Source organism: Entelurus aequoreus, linkage group LG17 (genome assembly GCF_033978785.1).
Source record: "Entelurus aequoreus isolate RoL-2023_Sb linkage group LG17, RoL_Eaeq_v1.1, whole genome shotgun sequence".
Classification (NCBI taxonomy): Eukaryota; Metazoa; Chordata; class Actinopteri; order Syngnathiformes; family Syngnathidae; genus Entelurus; species Entelurus aequoreus.
Window position 1 is genome coordinate 15,181,732 of NC_084747.1, and position 21,533 is coordinate 15,203,264.

General features: G+C 40.6%; 2 protein-coding genes across 2 annotated transcripts in view; both read left to right on the forward strand.

The window, feature by feature from the left end:
- The window catches only part of LOC133632484 (zinc finger protein OZF-like), a 421,867-nt gene that overhangs the window by 393,031 nt on the left and 7,303 nt on the right, over window positions 1-21,533 (forward strand). The window lies entirely within an intron of this gene.
- On the forward strand, window positions 5,878-20,835 carry LOC133632473 (gastrula zinc finger protein XlCGF57.1-like). Its single transcript, XM_062024898.1, has 3 exons — window positions 5,878-5,904; window positions 5,979-6,165; window positions 18,750-20,835. The coding sequence occupies exons 2-3, from the start codon at window positions 6,051-6,053 to the stop codon at window positions 20,471-20,473; spliced, it is 1,839 nt and encodes a 612-aa protein (XP_061880882.1). The 5' UTR covers window positions 5,878-5,904; window positions 5,979-6,050; the 3' UTR covers window positions 20,474-20,835.

Genomic DNA, 21,533 nt, shown 5'->3' on the forward strand with positions numbered 1-21,533 from the left:
GGTGTTTGAATTGTATTGGCGTGTTCTATGGAGCTAGGAGCTAGCAGAGGAGCTAGGAGCTAGCATAACAAACACGCAGGTGTTTTTATGCAGGATTAATTTGTGGCATAATAAATATAAGCCTGGTTGTGTTGTGGCTAATAGAGTATATATATGTCTTGTGTTTATTTACTGTTGTAGTCATTCCCAGCTGAATATCAGGTCACCCCCGGCTCTCACAGCATCTTCCCTATCTGAATAGCTTCAACTCCCCACTAGTCCTTCACTTGCACTTTACTCATCCACAAATCTTTCATCTTCGCTCAAATTAATGGGGAAATTGTCGCTTTCTCGGTCCGAATCTCTCTCACTTCATGCGGCCATCATTGTAAACAATAGGGAACTTTGCGTATATGTTCAACTGACTACGTCACGCTACTTCCGGTAGGTGCAAGCCTTTTTTTTATCAGATACCAAAACTTGCAATCTTTATCGTCGTTGTTCTATACTAAATCCTTTCAGCAAAAATATGGCAATATCGCGAAATGATCAAGTATGACACATAGAATAGATCTGCTATCCCCGTTTAAATAAAAAAAAATCATTTCAGTAGGCCTTTAATTCTAAACATTTCTTCACAAAAAAAGAAATCTTTAACATCAATATTTATGGAACAAGTCCACAAAAAAATATAGCTGTCAACACTGAATATTGCATTGTTGCCTTTCTTTTCACAGTTGTTTTTGACAGACATTAAAAAAAAATCCCACATACCCCTTGGCATACCTTCAAGTACCCCTAGGGGTACGCGTACCCCCATTTGAGAACCACTGCTTTAGAGGATTATTCTACTAAGGACAAAAGTGCACATGTCAATCGCAAACTCTCCAGAGAGTGAGGGCTTTTCCCCCCAGCACATTGAGGAACTTAAGGGATGGCAGCAGTTGGATTTTAGGAGGATGTGTGAACACAATAATAACATCTGGTAGGAAGCCCCCTCCGGGAGAAGTAGAGATCAAGGGTTGGAGGTCACCCGACTCAAACCGATCACAGGAAATAGACTGACTGGCCAAGCAACAAACTGGGCTTTGTCCAGACTGACCGGCTCCAAGGCTAGAGTTACGAAGACTAGAGGTCTTCGTGTAAAAGGTATTTAAGGACAGTTGTCAGAGAAAACAGCGGAAAAGTGATTAGGTCCATACTTTTTCTCCTGGAAGCTGCGGCTCCAGTCTGAGGCTCGCTGAAACAAATAAAGCTTTTTGTTCGACGATTCCTCATTGGCGTCGTCTTTGCTCATCACCCATCAGGCGGCCATCAAATATACACCGAACAACTGTATGCATTGCTGGCACCAGCAGTCTGCATCACCTTTCTAATCACCCAATTATCCAACTGCAATTAAATATATATATGATATTAGCATGATGGATGTGTGTTGAAGCGATGTGATACCAATGTGACAGCAGTGTAATTAGATCAATCAAATAACTAAAGAAAGTCACACCCTAATTTGGCTGGATCTATCCCTAATTCAAATGGTATACAATAGTGTTTATTTCGGGAAAAAAAAATATATTTTGTGGAATAAAAACGATTGTATTTTACCTGACCTGCCTGCAGTTCATCATTTTGACTTTGATTCTTTCCTGGCATTTTTGAAAATGCATCTATATTTAATAAATTAATGTCCAGAGAAAACCTAAAGGGTCTTTTTGGTATTTCTTTGGAGCTCCAAAATAAACACAAGTCTATACACAAAATGTATCTGACAGAGGAGACAGCAATATAACATAAATCACATGAGGACTATTCTTTCTTTAATCCTCTTGGCCCCCTTGGGAGCATAGGGCGTCTACCATGGATCTCCACCTCACTCTCTTCTGCGCGATGGTCTTCGCTTCTTGCCAGGAGATCCCCATCTTGGTCAGTTCATCAAGAGTGGACCGCCTCCAGTTGAGTTTTGGTCTCCCTGGCTTCCTCTTGCCTTGAGGGTTATAGTCCAGGGCTTGTCTTGCTAGGTTTCTCGGATCCTTCCTAAGTGTATGGCCGATCCATCCCCACTTTCTGCTTTTGATTTCATTTTGAATTTGCTCTTGGTTCATGCGTCTCCACAGGTCTACATTTGATATCTTGTTGGGCCACCAAATCCTCAGTATGTACCTGAGACTGTTGTTAATAAACACTTGTAGTTTATTGATGATTGATTTGGTGGTTTTCCAGGTTTCACATCCATAAAGAAGGACAGATTTTACATTTGTATTGAAGATTCTGATTTTGCTGTTTCTGGAGAGCTGGGAAGAGAGCCATACAGGTCGGAGAGTTCCAAAGGCATGTCTTGCTTTGCTGATGCGCAGCTCGATATCTTTATCAGCTCCTCCATCTGTGCTGATGTTGCTTCCCAGGTAGACAAACTCGATCACATCTTCCAGGGGGTGCTTCTCGATTGTGATAGGTTGATAGGATTTGGTGTTGAGCCTCATGACCTTGGTCTTCCCAGTGTTCCCATGAGGACTATTACTTAGACTAAACTTGTTGTAAGACAAAAGATTTTCCTGTCATCTTGTGTAAATGTTACACTCTTTAGCCCTTCTTGATGACCTCAAAAGGAACTCTGAAGAAACGTTTATCCTTTTTGCGATTTCAACGGTGCATACAGCCGAAAACAATGCAAGCATTGGGGCATTTTTCTTCGAGAAAGGCAAGTACCCTTTGAGAACAGACGCATATTTCATGAGCTGGACGTGACGTCATGTCAATTCAAGCAAAAGTGTGAGCCTATTTTGAGCTCACTTCCTGTGACAACCGACGATAGTTTTTAAATGTCAACTTCGATGGTTTTGAGAAAATCATTTAAATCTTGTATAAAAGCGGAGGGATCATCTCCATTACATTCAGCTATTTTAAAGATAGCGTGTTTGTATATTTTATTTTATTTTTTATTTTTTATTAAGGATCCCCGTGAGCTGGTTGCCAGAACAACGCACTAGTCTTCCTGGGGTCCACAAACTCAATACAATTACAAGTAAAAGCATATAATTATAACTACAAAATACAGAAACAAATAAAAATCATCAACAAGCAAACAATATAGTCTCAGAATATTAATTACCATATAAATATAACTACACAATAATAATAAAAAAATCATCAACACGCAAACTAATTTACAGACTCAAATAAAATATTAGTTTCCTTTTAAAAACCTGTTTACTTTCAATGCCTGGTGAGAATTCGAGGCAGGTTATTCCAGAGCGATACAGATCTATAAATAAAAGATTTCCGCAATGCATTCTTCCTGGGACAAGGGAGTACAGAATCACTAGGGGTGTGGGAAAAAATCGATTCGAATTCGAATCGCGATTCTTATGTTGTGCGATTCAGAATAGATTCTCATTTTTAAAAAATCGATTTGTTTATATATATTTTATAATTTATTTGTATTTATTTTTTTAAACTTTTTTTTTTAATTAATCAATCCAACAAAACAATACACAGCAATACCATAACAATGCAATCCAATTCCAAAACCAAACCCGACCCAGCAACACTCAGAACTGCAATAAACAGAGCAATTGAGGGGAGACACAAACACGACACAGAACAAACCAAAAGTAGTGAAACAAAAATGAATATTATCTACAACAGTATCAATATTAGTTACAATTTCAACATAGCAGTGATTAAAAATCCCTTACTGACATTATCATTAGACCTTTATAAAAATAAAAAATAAAGAACAATAGTGTCACAGTGGCTTACACTTGCATCGCATCTCATAAGCTTGACAACACACTGTGTCCAATATTTTCACAAAGATAAAATAAGTCATATTTTTGGTTCATTTAATAGTTAAAACAAGTTTACATTATTGCAATCGGTTGATAAAACATTGTCCTTTACAATTATAAAAGCTTTTTACAAAAATCTACTACTCTGCTTGCATGTCAGCAGACTGGGGTGGATCCTGCTGAAATCCATGTATTAAATGAATAGAGAATCGTTTTGAATCGGGGAAAAAAATCGTTTTTGAATCGAGAATCGTGTTGAATTGAAAAAAAAAAATTGATTTTGAATCGAATCGTGACCCCAAGAATCGATATTGAATCGAATTGTGGGACACCCAAAGATTCACAGCCCTAAAAATCACCCTCACTAGACGCTCTGGTATTATGATTATGCATAGTGCTACTGTAAACTATTTTCTATATTCTGCTGTGCTGTGGAAATAAAGTCATACAATGGTCTGGTCCGGCACGGCCCTAAGGCTTGAAGGATGGCCGTATAAATAGATACATGGATATTTATACATACATCAGGGGTGTTTCCATTGGCGTTGTTAGGCCTAAAATGTTCTTAAGCCCCCCTAAATAATTTGGTGTTAAAAAAAACCAAAAAACTTTTTTTAAATTTTTAAATTTTTTTACATTTTTTATTTTTTTACAAATACATGCCGACATATTCATTATAAAGTGGCCCGAATATGAGTTTAAATAAATAATCATATAACCTGTCATTATTCACTCAGTTTCCCCTCACTTCATAGCGTAAGGTAGAGAGCCCCTTTAGTGCGTCGGTATCCAATCCATTCCACTTGTTCATATAGAAAATGCCCACATCACTCAAAATCCAGTCCGCATTTTCTCTGCGACCTTGCATGCGGTCCTGCAGGTGTACGAAGCACATTCGCACACAGCACTGCAGAACAAGAACCTTGTGTCTGCAATTGTAAATAATTTTGTTTTTAAGTTTTGTGTTTCTTGTAGAATCTATATAAAGTAATATACATTAGCCTATTGTTAAAATAATGAAAAAAACATCATTAAATATATTTGTTTTATTGTATTGTTACATTAATAGCTGTTGTATTATTATAGGATGGCTTGTTAAAAATTTCATAGGATTTTCAGAGGGTGGAAAAACCAAGACATTTAATATAAAATGTAAAATGACTAAATACATAAAACGAAAAAGAAAAAGGAAAAAAAATGGTTAAAAGCCATCGTCCCGGGGAGCATTTCATTTTGTCCCGTGCATTTTTTTTACCGTCCCCGGGATGACGGGACTACGTTAATCTCAAGCCCTGGAAGTTACATTTTATTGTTTGCATTATTTGTTTCAGCATTGCACTTTGAAGACGGTCCCTCAGCTCTTTGACAGCTTTGGCTCTTTTTCAGATCAGCAGACGGACTCTAAGTCTTTCTTATTTACAGTATACAGGTATATAAAAGTTTCTCATTTCTATTCAGACTTCCATATATATTTAATTTCCTTAACGGCTTGCCATAATATATATATATAAATATATTATATACAAGCCAAATTATCCCGATCCAGATATTACTTTAATTCATTTCCAGGGCTTGAATTTACAACCATTTTAGTCACATATGTGCCCAAAATGTAATCTGTGCAACTTCAAAATATTTGGGAACAAACAATTATTGTATTGTGAGCTAAAGTGGTGGCATTAGCCTCTATGTTGTGAAGTAATAACATAGAGGCTAATGCCACGACTTTCATTGTGTTTCAGTGTATCTTGAAGGATCATGCAAGTCATTGTTTCTTGTTGATGCTGTAAACAAATTGTCACTGTGCAAACCCATGTTTGTTGTTGTACTGAACACACATTGAAAATAAACCGACTGAAATAATAATAATAACAATGATTAATTTCTAAGTCTTTGTTAGCCGTTTGTGAAGTTTTCGCTCGCATTCTGTGCATCTCCTGGGGGCTAAGCCCCCCCTGTCCTTAAAAGTTAGTGACGCCCCTGGGTGTTTCATAGGTTGTTTAAAAAAAAAGTATCAAAATGCATATATTTTGAAAAAAGTAAAGAAGGAAACGGAAGTGTCCGACTATTTGGCGCATGCGCAAACGGATGGTGCAGCTTGATTTAAGTGGCGACCAAGATGGCGGACCGAGTGGTCGTGACTTCCGAAAGAATGTTCAAATTAAGGAGGTAACATCGAAATAGATGGTAAAACATTTGCCATTTATTAAGCCTACGAAAACGGAAGTTGAGTCCGGAGTGACGGAGTGTTATCTGAAGTGAAGATTGAAGACGTGATAGAAGATGGACGACTACTGCTATGCTAAGATGGCGACGTCCGCTAAAAGAGAACATGAAAGAGAATCAGCGCCACCAACTTCCAGCAAATCACCAACGGAGATAAAGACGAAACATGAAGGTGAGTGACTTGAAATGTCGTCATGTAAAGGCTATTGTAAGTTCCTAAAAGAGCCTCAATGAGTGACTGGTCTACATTGTTGAAGAATGTAAAGAAAGAGCCGCCATGATTGTTAGCTTGAAGAAGGAGGAGATGAAAGAATGCACAAGTTTAAAGTTAAAGTACCAATGATTGTCACACACACACACACGAGGTGTGGCGAAATTATTCTCTGCATTTGACCCATCACCCTTTATCACTCCCTGGGAGGAGAAAGGAGCAGTGAGCAGCAGCGGTGGTCGCGCCCAGGAATCATTATTGGTGATTTAACCCCCAATTCCAACCCTTGATGCTGAGTGCCAAGCAGGGAGGTAATGGGCCCCATTTTTTTAGTCTTTGGTTTGACTCTTGGAAATTATTTGGACGTCATAGACGGTGCCTTTGGACGACAGCTGCTCGTTTGGTCCGTTTTTATTTTTTGAGGTACATGGGTTCCCTCCGGGTACTCCGGCTTCCTCCCACCTCCAAAGACATGCACCTGGGGATAGGTTGATTGGCAACACTAAATGGTCCCTAGTGTGTGAATGTTGTCTGTCTATCTGTGTTGGCCCTGTGATGAGGTGGCGACTTGTCCAGGGTGTACCCTGCCTTCCGCCCGATTGTAGCTGAGATAGGCTCCAGCGCCCCCCGTGACCCCGAAGGGAATACGCAGTAGAAAATGGATGGATGGATGGAGGTAACGTTAGTATTTTTGTAACATTTTAACCATCCATCCATTTTCTACCGCTTATCCCTTTCGGGGTCGCGGGGGGTGCTGGAGCCTATCTTTTACCATGAATTGATTAACGTGGGCCCCGACTTAAACAAGTTGAAAAACGTATTGGGGTGTTACCATTTAGTGGTCAATTGTACGGAATATGTACTGTACTGTGCAATCTACTAATAAAAGTCTCAATCAATCAATCTCAGCTACGATCAGGTGGAAGGCGGTGTACACCCTGGACTAGGGATGTCCCAATCCAGGTTTTTGCACTTCCGATCCGATACCGATGTTGTTTTTGCACTTCCGATCCGATACCGGCCGATACTGGCCTATCCGAGCATGTATTAAAGGCCTACTGAAATGAATTTTTTTTATTTAAACGGGGATAGCAGATCCATTCTATGTGTCATACTTGATCATTTTGCGATATTGCCATATTTTGCTGAAAGGATTTAGTATAGAACAACGTCGATAAAGTTCGCAACTTTTGGTCTCTGATAAAAAAAAACCTTGCCCCTACCGGAAGTAGCGTGACGTTGTCAGTTGTTCACTCCCTCCTATTTTCCTATTGTTTTCAACGCAGCTAGAGCTATTCGGACCATTACCCCATTAATTTGAGCGAGGATGAAAGATTTGTGGACGAGGAACGTTAGAGTGACGGACTAGAATGCAGTGAACTACATATTTTTTTTCGCTCTGACCGTAACTTAGGTACAAGCTGGCTCATTGGATTCCACACTCTCTCCTTTTTCTATTGTAGATCACAGATTTGTATTTTAAACCACCTCGGATACTATATCCTCTTGAAAATGAGAGTCGAGAACGCGAAATGGACATTCAGTGCCTTTTATCTCCACGACAATACATCGACGAAGCTCATTCTAATCAGCATGAGCTAACGTGATAGCATCTGTCTCAAATAAATGATAAATGGGTTGTACTTGTATAGCGCTTTTCTACCTTCAAGGTACTCAAAGCGCTTTGACAGTATTTCCACATTTACCCATTCACACACACATTCACACACTGATGGCGGGAGCTGCCATGCAAGGCGCTAACCAGCAGCCATCAGAGGCAAAGGGTGAAGTGTCTTGCCCAAGGACACAACGGACGTGACTAGGAAGGTAGAAGGTGGGAATTGAACCCCAGTAACCAGCAACACTCCGATTGCTGGCACAGCCACTCTACCAACTTCGCCACGCATATACAAACAAAATAAATAAATCCCTGACTGGAAGGATAGACAGAAGATCAACAATACTATTAAACCATGTACATGTAACTACACGGTTAATATATCTCATTCTGGCAAAGCTTAACAATGCTGTTGCTAACGACGCTAAGGCTGACTTAGCAACTTAGCAACCGGACCTCACAGAGTTATGATAAAAACATTAGCGCTCCACCTACGCCAGCCAGCCATCATCTGCCCAGCTCATCAACACCCGTGCTCACCTGCGTTCCAGCGATCAACGGCGCGACGAAGGACTTCACCCGATCATCCGTGCGGTGGCAGGTTAGCATCAGCTAGCGCGTCTGCTATCCAAGTGAGTAATCCTTGTTGTGTTGCTACAGCCAGCCGCTATACACCGACCCACCTACAACGTTCTTCTTTGCAGCCTCCACTGTTCATTAAACAAGTTGCAAAAGATTCACCAACACAGATGTCCAGAATACTGTGGAATTATGAAATGCAAACAGAGCTTTTTTGTATTGTATTCAATACTTCCGGTTCAATGATTGACGTCACTCGCATACTCATCCTCCGAAGGCTTTTTCAACCGGAAGTGTGGCGGGAATTTTAAAATTGCACTTTATAAGTTAACCCGGCCGTATTGGCATGTGTTGCAATGTTAAGATTTCATCATTGATATATAAACTATCAGACTGCGTGGTCGGTAGTAGTGGCTTTCAGTAGGCCTTTAAAGTTTAAAGTTTTTTAGCCTACTTAGTTGTCAGATTCATGTTGAAAAGGGTTTTAGTACTCTTGATAACTACTAGCCAGCTGAATTAGGTGAGTTTGAATAATACACAATGGTTGGTAACAAGAAACTGACCTGTTTATTCAAGGATAAACACAAAATAGACAAAATTGTACATGACAAACAGAAATGGCATCATTGAACAGTAAAAAAGTGAACAGTATAAAGTGCAAATAATGCTGTAAACATTATTTAAAAAAGCAAAACACACAAACAACATGAGTGGGATAAAATGTCTATAACTCAGCACCAATACTTGCTCTTGAACAAGTGTAAACTTTAAAAAAAATATATACAGTATATCTACACACTCCCTTCAATTGTTTACCCCCCCTGGTGGCAGTATGTCACGCTTTAGCACTGTTCAGTGTCAGTATGTCACGCTTTAGCACTGTTCAGTGGCAGTATGTCACGCTTTAGCACTGTTCAGTGGCAGTATGTCACGCTTTAGCACTGTTCAGTGGCAGTATGTCACGCTTTAGCACTGTTCAGTGGCAGTATGTCACGCTTTACCACTGTTCAGTGGCAGTATGTCACGCTTTAGCACTGTTCCGTGGCAGTATGTCACACTTTAGCAATGTTCAGTGGCAGTATGTCACGCTTTAGCACTGTTCAGTGGCAGTATGTCACGCTTTAGCACTGTTCAGTGGCAGTATGTCACGCTTTAGCACTGTTCAGTGGCAGTATGTCACGCTTTAGCACTGTTCAGTGGCAGTATGTCACGCTTTAGCACTGTTCAGTGGCAGTATGTCACGCTTTAGCACTGTTCAGTGGCAGTATGTCACGCTTTAGCACTGTTCAGTGGCAGTATGTCACGCTTTAGCACTGTTCAGTGGCAGTATGTCACGCTTTAGCACTGTTCAGTGGCAGTATGTCACGCTTCGCAAACGTTTCTGTCAGAGTTAGTTAGGTAGGACCTTTCTTTTTCTTTTCGTCAGTTTTTCTTTAGAAATTCTTCATATTCTTTACGGTGGTATTTCGCTAAATGCTTGATCAGATTTGTTGTATTAAAATGTCTTACAACTTTACCACCACGCTTGACTTTGTAGTGGCATGTTTTGCACTCCACCTCTTCATCTTTTTCGTTTTGTAGGGTAAAATAATCCCACACAGCTGACGTTTTTACCGGTAACTTCCGCTCGCCTTTCGGAACCATGAACCGGCATCCGCTTCCGATTAGGACGGTTAGGACACAGACCTGTGGATGTGTTGAAGGTGTGCTGGAAAATGCGGAATGGGAATTAGGGAGCAGCAGAAAAGTGGAATCTGTTATTTAAATCGGTGCGTTAGAAAACACAGACCGGAGTTTTTTTTAGAACTGGATCTGGATCGGCATTTTCCCATGCCTTGCCGATACGCATTTTTTGGCAAATATCGGCGGCCGATCCGATCCAAATATCGGATCGGGACAACCCTACCCTGGACAAGTCGCCACCTCATCGCAGGGCCAACGCAGATAGACAGACAACATTCACACACTAGGGCCATTTTAACAATGTCTTTGTAATGTTCTTTATGTCGTGTCTTCAAGTGATTACAAAAAAAGAATCAACGTGTTCAAGTCGCAAGCAACGACTCTTTTGCAGCGTGTTTTGCAGATAAGCCTACCTTGTTTTATCAGGGTCTGATTTTTTTTCAATCCAAACAAATGACTTCCTCTTTTTGACACCAATTCCCCTTCAGGGTTTGTTATTTCAGCTTCCATTGTGGTCTCTAGCCCCTGGGAAAAAAATGAAACCACCAGTCTTGGAGAATGTTCCAAACGGTTGTTTCATTTTGTCGAGAAAATAGGTTGATTGGCAACACTAATTTGGCCCTAGTGTGGCTGGAGTTATACAAGGGGATACACTATCCCCCTTCCTCTTCATCATAGTCCTTGATCATGCGCTCAGGAAGGCAATAAATGGGCGAGAGCAGGAACTTGGCTTCACGCTGACACCAAGGAAGTCCAGTCGACAACCGGCAGTGGTCCCGACAGACCTTGACTATGCGGATGACATCAGTCTGCTCTCCAATAACGTGGAACAAGCCCAAGAACTCCTACACAGGGTAGAGCTAGAGTGCACCAAGGTTGGCCTGAGGCTAAATGCCAAGAAAACTGAGGTCATGACCTACAATGTTCCGCCAGAACATCAACCTCTGGTAACAGCAGGACGCACTGTGTTGAAAGAAGTTGAGGACTTCAAATACCTGGGCGGATGGGTCAACTCAACTGAGCAAGATTTAAAAGTGAGGAAGGCACTTGCATGGAGGGCCCTGAACGGCATGACCAGTGTATGGAGCTCCAACCTCCCCCGCCAAATCAAACTCAGCTTCTTCCATGCAACAGTTGAGTCCGTTCTCCTCTATGGCCGCGAATGCTGGACCCTGAAGCCAACCCTGGAGATGTCTCTGGATGGTTGCTACACCAGGATGCTGCGTGCAGTGCATGACATCAACAAGAGTGCACACGTAACCAACAGAATCCTCTACAAGGGAATACCAAGGGTGAGCGAGAAGATTGCTGTAAGGAGAATGAGACTAGCAGGACACTGCCAAAGGCATCAGGAGCTGCCAGCCAGCAAATTGGTGCTGTGGGAACCAACACATGGGCATCGGTCGAGAGGACGTCCCACACTAACATACGTGGACATACTCAAGAAGGATGCAGGAGCTCAGAGTACCAGGGAACTGGCCAAATGTATGGAGAATCAGGATGACTGGAAGCAACGATGGACGGCTCGTCTGAGGACGACCTAGAGAGAGTGTGTGGCCCTAGTGCAGGGGTCGGCAACCCGTGGCTCCGGAGCCGCATGCGGCTCCTTGACCACTCTGATGCGGCTCAGCTACATACATGCCGACCCCCCCGATTTTCCCAGGAGATTTATGGATCTCAGTGTCTCTCATAGATTACTCCCAGGGAAAAAATAATCCTATTTACACTCTAATTACTAAATAAAAGGCGTGCCCTACTTGCACTGCAGTCATTGTCCTCTATAGCATTTACATACAGCGTGCCAGTCCAGCCACATGTTGCATGTTGTTATTACTTGCACACACAGGAGACAGCAAAGCATACTTACTCATCAGCCACACAGCTTACACTGACGGTAGCCGTATCAAACAACTTTAACATTGTTACGTTACAAATATGCGCCACACTGTGAACCCACACCAAAAAAGAATGAAAAACACATTTCTGGAGAACATCCCACTGTAACACAACATAAACACAACACAACCATTACCCAGAATCCCATGCAGCCCTAACTCTTCCGGTCAACATTATACACCCCCGCTACCACCAAATCCCCCCACACATCAACCTCCCCCCCCCCCCCTCTCCGTGCGTTGGTTGAGCGAAAGAGTTAGGGCTGCATGGGATTCTGGGTATTGGTACCGTCAGTGTAAGACGTGTGGCTGCTGAGTTAGTACGCCTTGCTGTCATTTACGTGAGCAAGCTGAAATTGAGCAGGTTCACTGTTAGGGCAGACTGTAGAGGGCGCCAAATGCAGTGTCATCACGCTCTGATATTTGGGAGTCTCCCGGGAAAAATGAGAGGATTGGCAAGCATGACGCTATCAAGCGCCATTCATTCAAAACTCGCGGGCTGCACTAACATCAAATTTCCACATTAAAGTGCGTGCCGGTGCGTGTGTCGGAGACCCCTGGTTAACATAGCACAAAGCATTTAAGCTTTGTATGCAGTTTTTCATTTTTAATTTTTTTTTTGTGGCTCCCATTACTTTCTTTAATTTGTGAAACTTGCCAAAATGGCTCTTTGAGTGGTAAAGGTTGCCGACCCCTGCCCTAGTGTGTGAATGTGAGTGTGAATGTTGTCTGTCTATCTGTGATGAGCCCTGTGATGAGGTGGCGTCTTGTCCAGGGTGTACTCCGCCTTCCGCCCGAATGCAGCTGAGATAGGCTCCAGCACCCCCCGCAGTCCCAAAAGGGACAAGCGGTAGAAAATGGATGGATGGATGGAAGCCGATAACAGATATGACACAAAACAATAGTCATTTCAAATGGCAACTTTCTAGATGTAAAGGGGACCTGCACTTTTTTTGGAATGTTGCCTATCATTTACAATCCAAGTGTCAAACAAGAATATAGACAATATAGACAAAGACATATGTTGTTTTTCTAATGCATTAACTCTCAAGTGAATGTTAGTAAGAGAAAATGCAGTTTCATTTTTAGATCAGGCAGTGTAAAAAATGATGCAATCACCCAATTATGAGACAAAATATGGAATTTTGAAAAACAAACAAACACACTACAACACACCGCTGTTGTTTTGTTGCACCACCTCTGGCTTTTATAACAGCTTGTAGTCTCTGAGTCGTGATTGACAAATACAACGCTTCATCAATCTTGCTCCAACTTTCTCTGATTGCTGTTGTCAGATCAGCTTTGCAGGTTGGAATCTTGTCATGGACTTTTTTCTAAAATGTCCAACTCACATTTTAAATTAGATTGAGATCCGGACTATTTGCAGAGCTTGACCTTTTCTATCTTTCTTCTAGGTAAGTTTTTGAAGTTTTTGTTCCATGGAAAAATGCATTATCATCTTGAAAATGATGTCATCGTCCCCACCATCTTTTTGATGGATGGAATAAGGAGAGTTATCAAAATGTCAATGTAAACTTGTGGACTTATTAAAGATGTAATGACCGACGTCCTCCCAGCGCCATCACCTGACATGCACCATATCATCGATGACTGGAAATGTGCATGTTTTCTTCAGGCAGTCTTCTTCAAAAAATCTAATTGGAACGCCATCAAACAAATGCGGATTGACGATTCATCCCTGAATATGACTTTCATCCAGTCATCCATTGTCCACCATTGCCTTTACTTAGCCTATTGGAACCTTGTTTTTTTTCTTGTTTCGTTGTTAATGACTGTTTCGTTTAGCTTCTAAGTATTTAAATCCCACATAAGCGGATTCTTACAGTTGGCTCACATTTGGTAAATCCAGTTTCTGCCAATTTGTGCTTCATTTGATTTACTGTACATTTTCAATCCCCACAGATTTTTTTGAGGAACAGCTTTTAAGCATTATTAATTGCTCTCTTCAGACATGGGTCTTCCCTGCCATTTTTAAAGTGGCGGTGCTGAGGCCCCTTCTGAAGAAGAGCGTTTCAGACCCAAACGTTTTTAATGACTACCAACCTGTATCCAACTTACAGTTCTTAAGTAAGATTTTCGGGAAAAACTTATTTTTTTAACCAAGTCAAAGTATTTTTAGGTAGAAATAACAATTTAGGGAGACATCAATCTGGTTTTAGGATGAACCGCAGTACCGAGACACTACTTTTAAAGATTTTAAACCACATCAGGTGGAATTTAGGTAATAAAAATAGCACAGTGTTGGTTCTGCTGGATCTAAACGACCGTTTTGATACAGTGGACTATCACATTTTGTTAAATAAACTTCCGCACCTGGTGGACTACTCTGGTACTGTTTTTAAGTGGTACCACCTTTTTTAATGTAAGTATGGATGCATGTTCCCCAGGAACCCATGATATAAGATGTGGGGTTCCCCAAAGCTCAAGTTTAGGTCCCATTCTATTTAATCTCTATATGCTGCCTCCTGGGGACTTCATTAGGAGACACGGCATCAGTTTCCACGGTTACGCTGACGACACACAGTTACATCTCCGTGTCTCCTGATGACACAGGACCAGTAGACGCCCTTTTTAACTGCATTTTAGACATCAAGTCATGGATGGCAGTGAATTTCCTACAGCTCAACCAGGACAAAACAGACGTTTTAGTTATAGGACCGGAAGACCAGAGAGAGAAACTATAACCAAAATTACAAGATTTTAAACCAACACAATCCATAAAAAATCTGGGCGTGATTTTTGACTGCGAGTTGACTTTTATTCCACATATTTTTTTTTTTTAATTATTTTAAATGGGAACTGCACTTTTTTTGAATTTACGCCTATTGTGTACAGTTATTATGAGAGACAAGTAGACAAGTCATTTATTTTTTTGCTGTCTAACATGTGAAAATTGTCTAATTCTAGGTGGCAAGCAATGCAGCTAATGGGAACAATCAATTCTACCTCAAAATCACTTTAAAAATGCATTCATAAACAGTCAACAATACTTTATTTACGATTCATAACCTGTATAATAACCAAGCTGTAACGACATTGTTATTGTAAGAGCGAATACTGGCTCTTAAAAGCTAACTACGGCAAGAGTTAAGCGAGCTTCTACAACAACACGAAACGTGTTTGAGTTTGTAATGCACAACACTGCGATACGACACCAATCTGTACTGACTGATAAACAAGAACAATCATATTACATTGTCTGTAAAGTATTATTTCATGTTTTGTTTGTACACAGCAAGCCAGACAGTGTATGTACTCTAGTTGTAATAACACGCATGACGTGCTGCGTCTATCATGATCGACATTAAAGTGACTAACTTGATGGACAGTTGCTCGTCCGGTCCAGCTGGCCGGGGACGTTTCCTGTTGATTTTGGGTAAGCAATCCATTTATGTCGAAATAGCTTGCCTCCAAGTTCCTTATTTATAGCCTCAATATCGCTTTCATCCCCCTCTCCCGGTATCCGTCTGCTCCAACGTCTCACTCTTCCTTTGTGCTTGCTTCTATAAGCAGCGGTATATTTAGCTTCAAAAGTACAAGGTTGTAAATCATTTGTCCCAAAATTGTTGTCTCGTTGCGACCCCGAAGGGAATAAGCGGTAGAAAATGGATGGATGGATGGACTTGAACACACATTGTTGCCAAAAGTCAAACATGTGCTGCTATGGAAACAGAAATCAATACGCGGAATAAATCAATCCAGTAAATCATTAACATTATAAAAATATGGTAAATATTGGACATATTACATATTGTTATGAATGTGTCTGTTACTACATTATATATATACACTACCATTCCATTCAAAAGTTTGGGGTCACCCAAACAATTTTGTGGAATAGCCTTCATTTCTAAGAACAAGAATAGACTGTCGAGTTTCAGATGAAAGTTCTCTTTTTCTGGCCATTTTGAGCGTTTGATTGACCCCACAAATGTGATGCTCCAGAAACTCAATCTGCTCAAAGGAAGGTCAGTTTTGTAGCTTCTGTAACGAGCTAAACTGTTTTCATATGTGTGAACATGATTGCACAAGGGTTTTCTAATCATCAATTAGCCTTCTGAGCCAATGAGCAAACACATTGTACCATTAGAACACTGGAGTGATAGTTGCTGGAAATGGGCCTCTATGCACCTATGTAGATATTGCACCAAAAACCAGACATTTGCAGCTAGAATAGTCATTTACCACATTAGCAATGTATAGAGTGTATTTCTTTAAAGTTAAGACTAGTTTAAAGTTATCTTCATTGAAAAGTACAGTGCTTTTCCTTCAAAAATAAGGACATTTCAATGTGACCCCAAACTTTTGAACGGTAGTGTATACTTGCAGAGTGTATATTAAACATTAACCTTTTAAGGCCCAAGCTGTTTGTTTACATGCTTTTATTTATTTGTCTTTGCTATTTGGGCTTATTGGACCCTAATTAGAATAAAAACTAAGAATCATCTTTTGATATGATGTACTTAGTCCATAAGTACTTTTGCGTCGACCAGCATTCCTCCAATGGGGAATTCAAATTGCTAGTCTCTCCCAGATTCTTTTTATGGCAATAAACTGATGTTTATATTCAATCAACAGGCAGTAGTTGGTATTTTGTGGTTTATTCTCAAAGCTTAGAGGACAAACCTGAGACCAACCCAGCACCCAAGCGTTCCTTAGCCCGGTCCAGATCGGTCTGAAAACCATCACGTAAACATTCTGTTCCTCAATCTCTCCCCCCGCCCTCACGCCCGCACAGATGGCCATTGTGTCCGTTATCTCAAGTCGGCCCGAGAAGGGAAGCAGGGAGGACTCCTCTTCTCTGCCTCCTACTTCAAGGCCGTCCACAGTGCAAGCACTTTGTCATGAGACGATCAGAAAAAGGAAAAGAGTACAAGATGGAACATTAGCTATTTAAAATATGACTATAGTCATATAAAAGAAGTAACTCTTAATTATGGATAAATGTGGATATATGCATCCGTCAGTACACAAACGACATGTGAAGTTCATGTGTAGTGACATGCTAATTCCTATTTTTACGCTTTTTTTTCCCAAATTCCATTGTATGTTATGCTCTTCTGGCACCACCAGATGGCAGTATAAGTGTCCACATAAGCGGCCATAAGACCCCAATTCAGTAGTGTACACAATTTTGGAAATAAGAGCTAAAAGGTGCTGTCCACGCATGTGGCCACTAAGCCTTTAGAGGTTTTAATGTAGGGTTTTGAAGGCTACAACGGTGACTCCCGTTAGCCGCATCGTTCAAGCGTCCTTTATTATCTTTAAAATCGTAAAAAAGAGACCTGTGTGTTCTTCTGATGATAGGGAAAAAAAAAGTTCCCTTTTAAGAACATAGATACAGAGTCCGCCTGTTTCTCTCCCAAGCCAACACTAAGTTGCTAATGCATGCTTTTATTTCCTGTCGTTTAGACTATTGTAATTACCTGATCTTTGGTCTGCCCAAAAATAACATGAGAACTTTACAATTATTACAAACTCAGCTGCACTCGTACTGATGAGGACCAGAGGGCGGGAGCACATTACACCAGTTTTAAAGTCACTGCATTGGCTCCTTGTCTACTTCAGGGTCGATTTTTAAAGTTCCACTATTAGTTTGGAAATGTTTTAATGGCCTAGAGCCTTCTTATATATCTGACCTATTTTTAGGTGGCATTAAATGTAGTTATTGCCCAGTCTGGACACCTAAAAGGGCCTTTTTCCTCAGTGCAATGTCATGTTTTGTAATTATCAATAGTGCTGTGCGTGTGTGTGTTTTCTTCTCTTCTTTTTTGGGTGTACATGTTTATGTTTTTGTATGTTATGTGATTATATTGTAATCATTCTGGCAAGGCACTAAATCAGGGGTAGGGAACCTATGGCTCTCGAGCCAGATGTGGCTCTTTTGATGACTGCATCTGACTCTCAGATAAATCTTAGCTGACATTGCTTAACACGATAAGTAATGAATAATTCCGCTGGTAATCACAGTGATAAAAATAACGTTCAAATTATAAGACACACTCATGCATTTTAATCCATCCACCCGTTTTCTACCGCACTTGTTCAAGAAGTCACATTAATGGTAAGAAGTATTTTATTTATTATTGGTTAGCTTCAGAATAACAATGTTATTAAAAATAATAAGAAACTTACTATACCCTAAAAATGTTGGTCTTATTTAAAAATGCACGCATTTAGTTGTTGTAGAGGTTGCCCTTTAGTGGGTTCCTCGGACCACCACACACTGCTACGAGAGCCCGGATTTCTGGGTACAACACTGTTTTATTTGCATACAGATTGCTCGGCTTTTGCTTTCCAGCAAAATGTCTTTCTTTTCAGAGTCCGTGTCTCTCTCTCTCTGGCTCCGACTCCAACTCCAACCTCGTGTCTCGTCCCGGCTGCTGCTAATAAAGGCGACAGGGGATTAGATAACATGGCCCACCTGGGCCATCCACTCACCTGTCGCTGTCTTCGAGGCCGGTCCTTGCACACCCCGTTCCGCGACAGGCCCGCAGGCCACGCCCCCCTCCACAGTTGTATTCGGTGTTAAAAAATATGATATGGCTCTCACGGAAATACATTTTAAAATATTTGGCTTTCATGGCTCTCTCAGCCAAAAAGGTTCCCGACCCCTTCACTAAATGAATGGCCATGAAACCCTACACACACATACAGTACATAGAAAAAAGTGTGTCGCGAGTTTAAGGAGAAATATCTCATGGATCATGGCTGAAACAGAGTGTGTTTGTGTTGTTTGTGTCCTGCAGATGTCCAGCAGCTTATTGTTCATCCAGAAGAACAGCTGCAGAGGCGGAACCCCACCCGGAAGCAGGAGGCTAAGCAGCTCCTCCACATTGAAGAGGAGGAGGAACCCTGGATCACTCAGGAGGGAGAGTGTCTTCTAGGACGAGAGGAAGTTGATCTCACCAAGTTGCCACTGAGTATTCTCTCTGTGAAGACTGAAGAGAAACCACAAAGAGACAACACCTTAGGTCCACTATCAGATAGTGAGGCTGAAGACGAGGTTCAAAAACCTTTGAGCGGCAAAAGAGACTGTAAACGTCTCCTTCAGCCTAAGGCGGGGACCTCCACTTTGAAGCAGGAGGCTTTACAGGCCCCTAATTTTAAAAAGGAAGAGGAGGAACTCTGGATCACTCAGGAGGGAGAGTGTCTTGTAAGGTCAGAGAAAGCAGTACTCGCCAAGTTGCCACTGACTGTTGTCTCAGTGAAGACTGAAGATGATGAAGAGAAACCACAAGTAGACAACCTCTTAGCTCCACTATCAGATAGTGAGGCTGAAGATGAGGTTAAAGAACCTTTGAGCAGCGATACGGACTGTGAACGTGATATTAGGACTCACACTGACTTTGAATGCTCTAAAAAGAAGAGCAGTAAAAAACTTTTCAGCTGCTCAGTTTGTCATAAAAGTTTCAAGAAAAAGAGTAATTTGACTCAACATATGAGAACACACACAGGGGAAAAGCCATTTGACTGTTCAGTTTGTGGTAAAGGCTTTTGCCAAAAGAGCAATTTGACTGAACACAAGAGAACACACACAGGAGAAAAAACATTTAATTGTTCAGTTTGTAGTAAAAGCTTTTCTCGAAAGAGCAGTTTGACTCAACACATGAGAACACACACAGGAGAAAAAACATTTAAATGTTCAGTTTGTAGTAAATGCTTTTCTTCCAGATCAGGTTTGACTCAACACATAATGACACATAACGGACAAAAAACCTTTTGTTGTTCCGTTTGTGGTAGAAGCTTTTTCCTTAAGAGCAATTTGATACAACATATGGGAACACACATTGGAGAGAAACCTTTTAATTGTTCAGTTTGCAGTAAAAGCTTTTCTAAAAATAACAATTTGACTGAACACATTAGAACACACACAGGGGAAAAACCATTTAATTGCTCAGTTTGTGGTAACAGCTTTTCTCAGAAAAGCAGTTTGACACAACACATGAAAACACACACAGGGAAAAAAACATTTAACTGTTCAGTTTGTGGTAAAAGATTTTCTCAAAATATCAGTTTGACTGAACACACAAGTGCGCACACTTGTGACAAAAAATTTGATTGCTCAGTTTGTGGTAAAATTCTTACCAAAAAGAGCCATGTGATTGAGCACATGAGAACACACACGGGAGGAAAAATATTTAATTGTTCAGTTTGTGGTAAAATTTTTGTTTCCAGAGCAGTTTTGACTCGACACATAATGACGCACACTGGAGAAAAACCGTTTAATTGTTCAGTTTGTGGCAAAAGCTTTTCTCTCAAGAGTAATTTGACTCGACATTTGAGGACCCACACTGGAGAGAAAACATTTCATTGTTCAGTTTGTGGTAAAAGCTTTTTTTCGAGACAAGATTTGAATCGACATACAATGAATTTCACTGGTGAAAAACCATTTAATTGTTTTGTTTGTGGTAAAATGTTACATCATAATGCAGATGCTGTAAAACACATAGGAACACACACGGGGGAATAACCAATCAGCTGTTGCCCCAAAGCCCTATTTTTATTGAAGTTTTTGAATATGTGTTTTATTTCGTGTTATGGAATCATTTCGGTCGGTTTAAGTGACATCATGTGGGTTCATTTCGCACTGTATGTAGACATGTCCATGAATTGATATTCTTATTTATCCTTACTTTATAGTAGTTGTGCTAAAATATATTGGGTAGTTTGCTTTCGTAAAATGTTTAAATATTTAGGGTCTTACCCTTTTCTTTGTATCTGAAGTACATGCAATATGCGCCATAAATCTTACTGTGTACAATCACATCTGTTATGTCTGTAAGTCCAGTTTGGCAAAATGTTTTGATTTTGGGTGTATATTTCTCCATATTGGCAGCCACCTTTGTTCAGTGATTCAGCAGAGCATTAGAAAATTATTATATCGTCTGGCTGAAAAAAAAATAAACGCTGGCTCTCTTGCTGTTAAAAGACAGCAGCGACATGGACCTGCTAGATCCATTTGGCCCCTCCACTTGATGCTGACTCACAGTGTGCTGAGTCCGAGTACTACAGCAGCTCTGTGTGATTTTTCTGTTTATAGTCCAGACATCGAGAATAATGACGTCACACTTACATTAAAAACATTTAATCTGATGTAGATTTAACATTGTAGAACCTAGAAAGTCAGGGTGTAAAAGAGTTTCAGTAAACATTGTGTTGGCGACGTTCTGACAAGCAGACCAGCCAGTAAGCCACGCCCTCAGCCTCTCAGACTCCATTTGGAAGGCAGGAAAAGTGAGCAGCAGCAGAACCAGCAGCCTCATATGCAGGTTCTTTGTATTTCATCATAAAATATACACATTTGGTGATATTTTGACAATTGTAATCATACAGAAAATACATTTAGAACACAATTTAATGTGTTATAAATTACTGATGACCACCCTAGGGGGGGGTGATATTTTTTACCACCCCCGAAATTGAAATATTCGTTTTTATTTATAATTTGTGCAATTTATTTGTATGAGTTGCTGGCACCAGCAGTTTGCATCACCTGTTTAAACACACGATTATTAAACTACAATTAGATA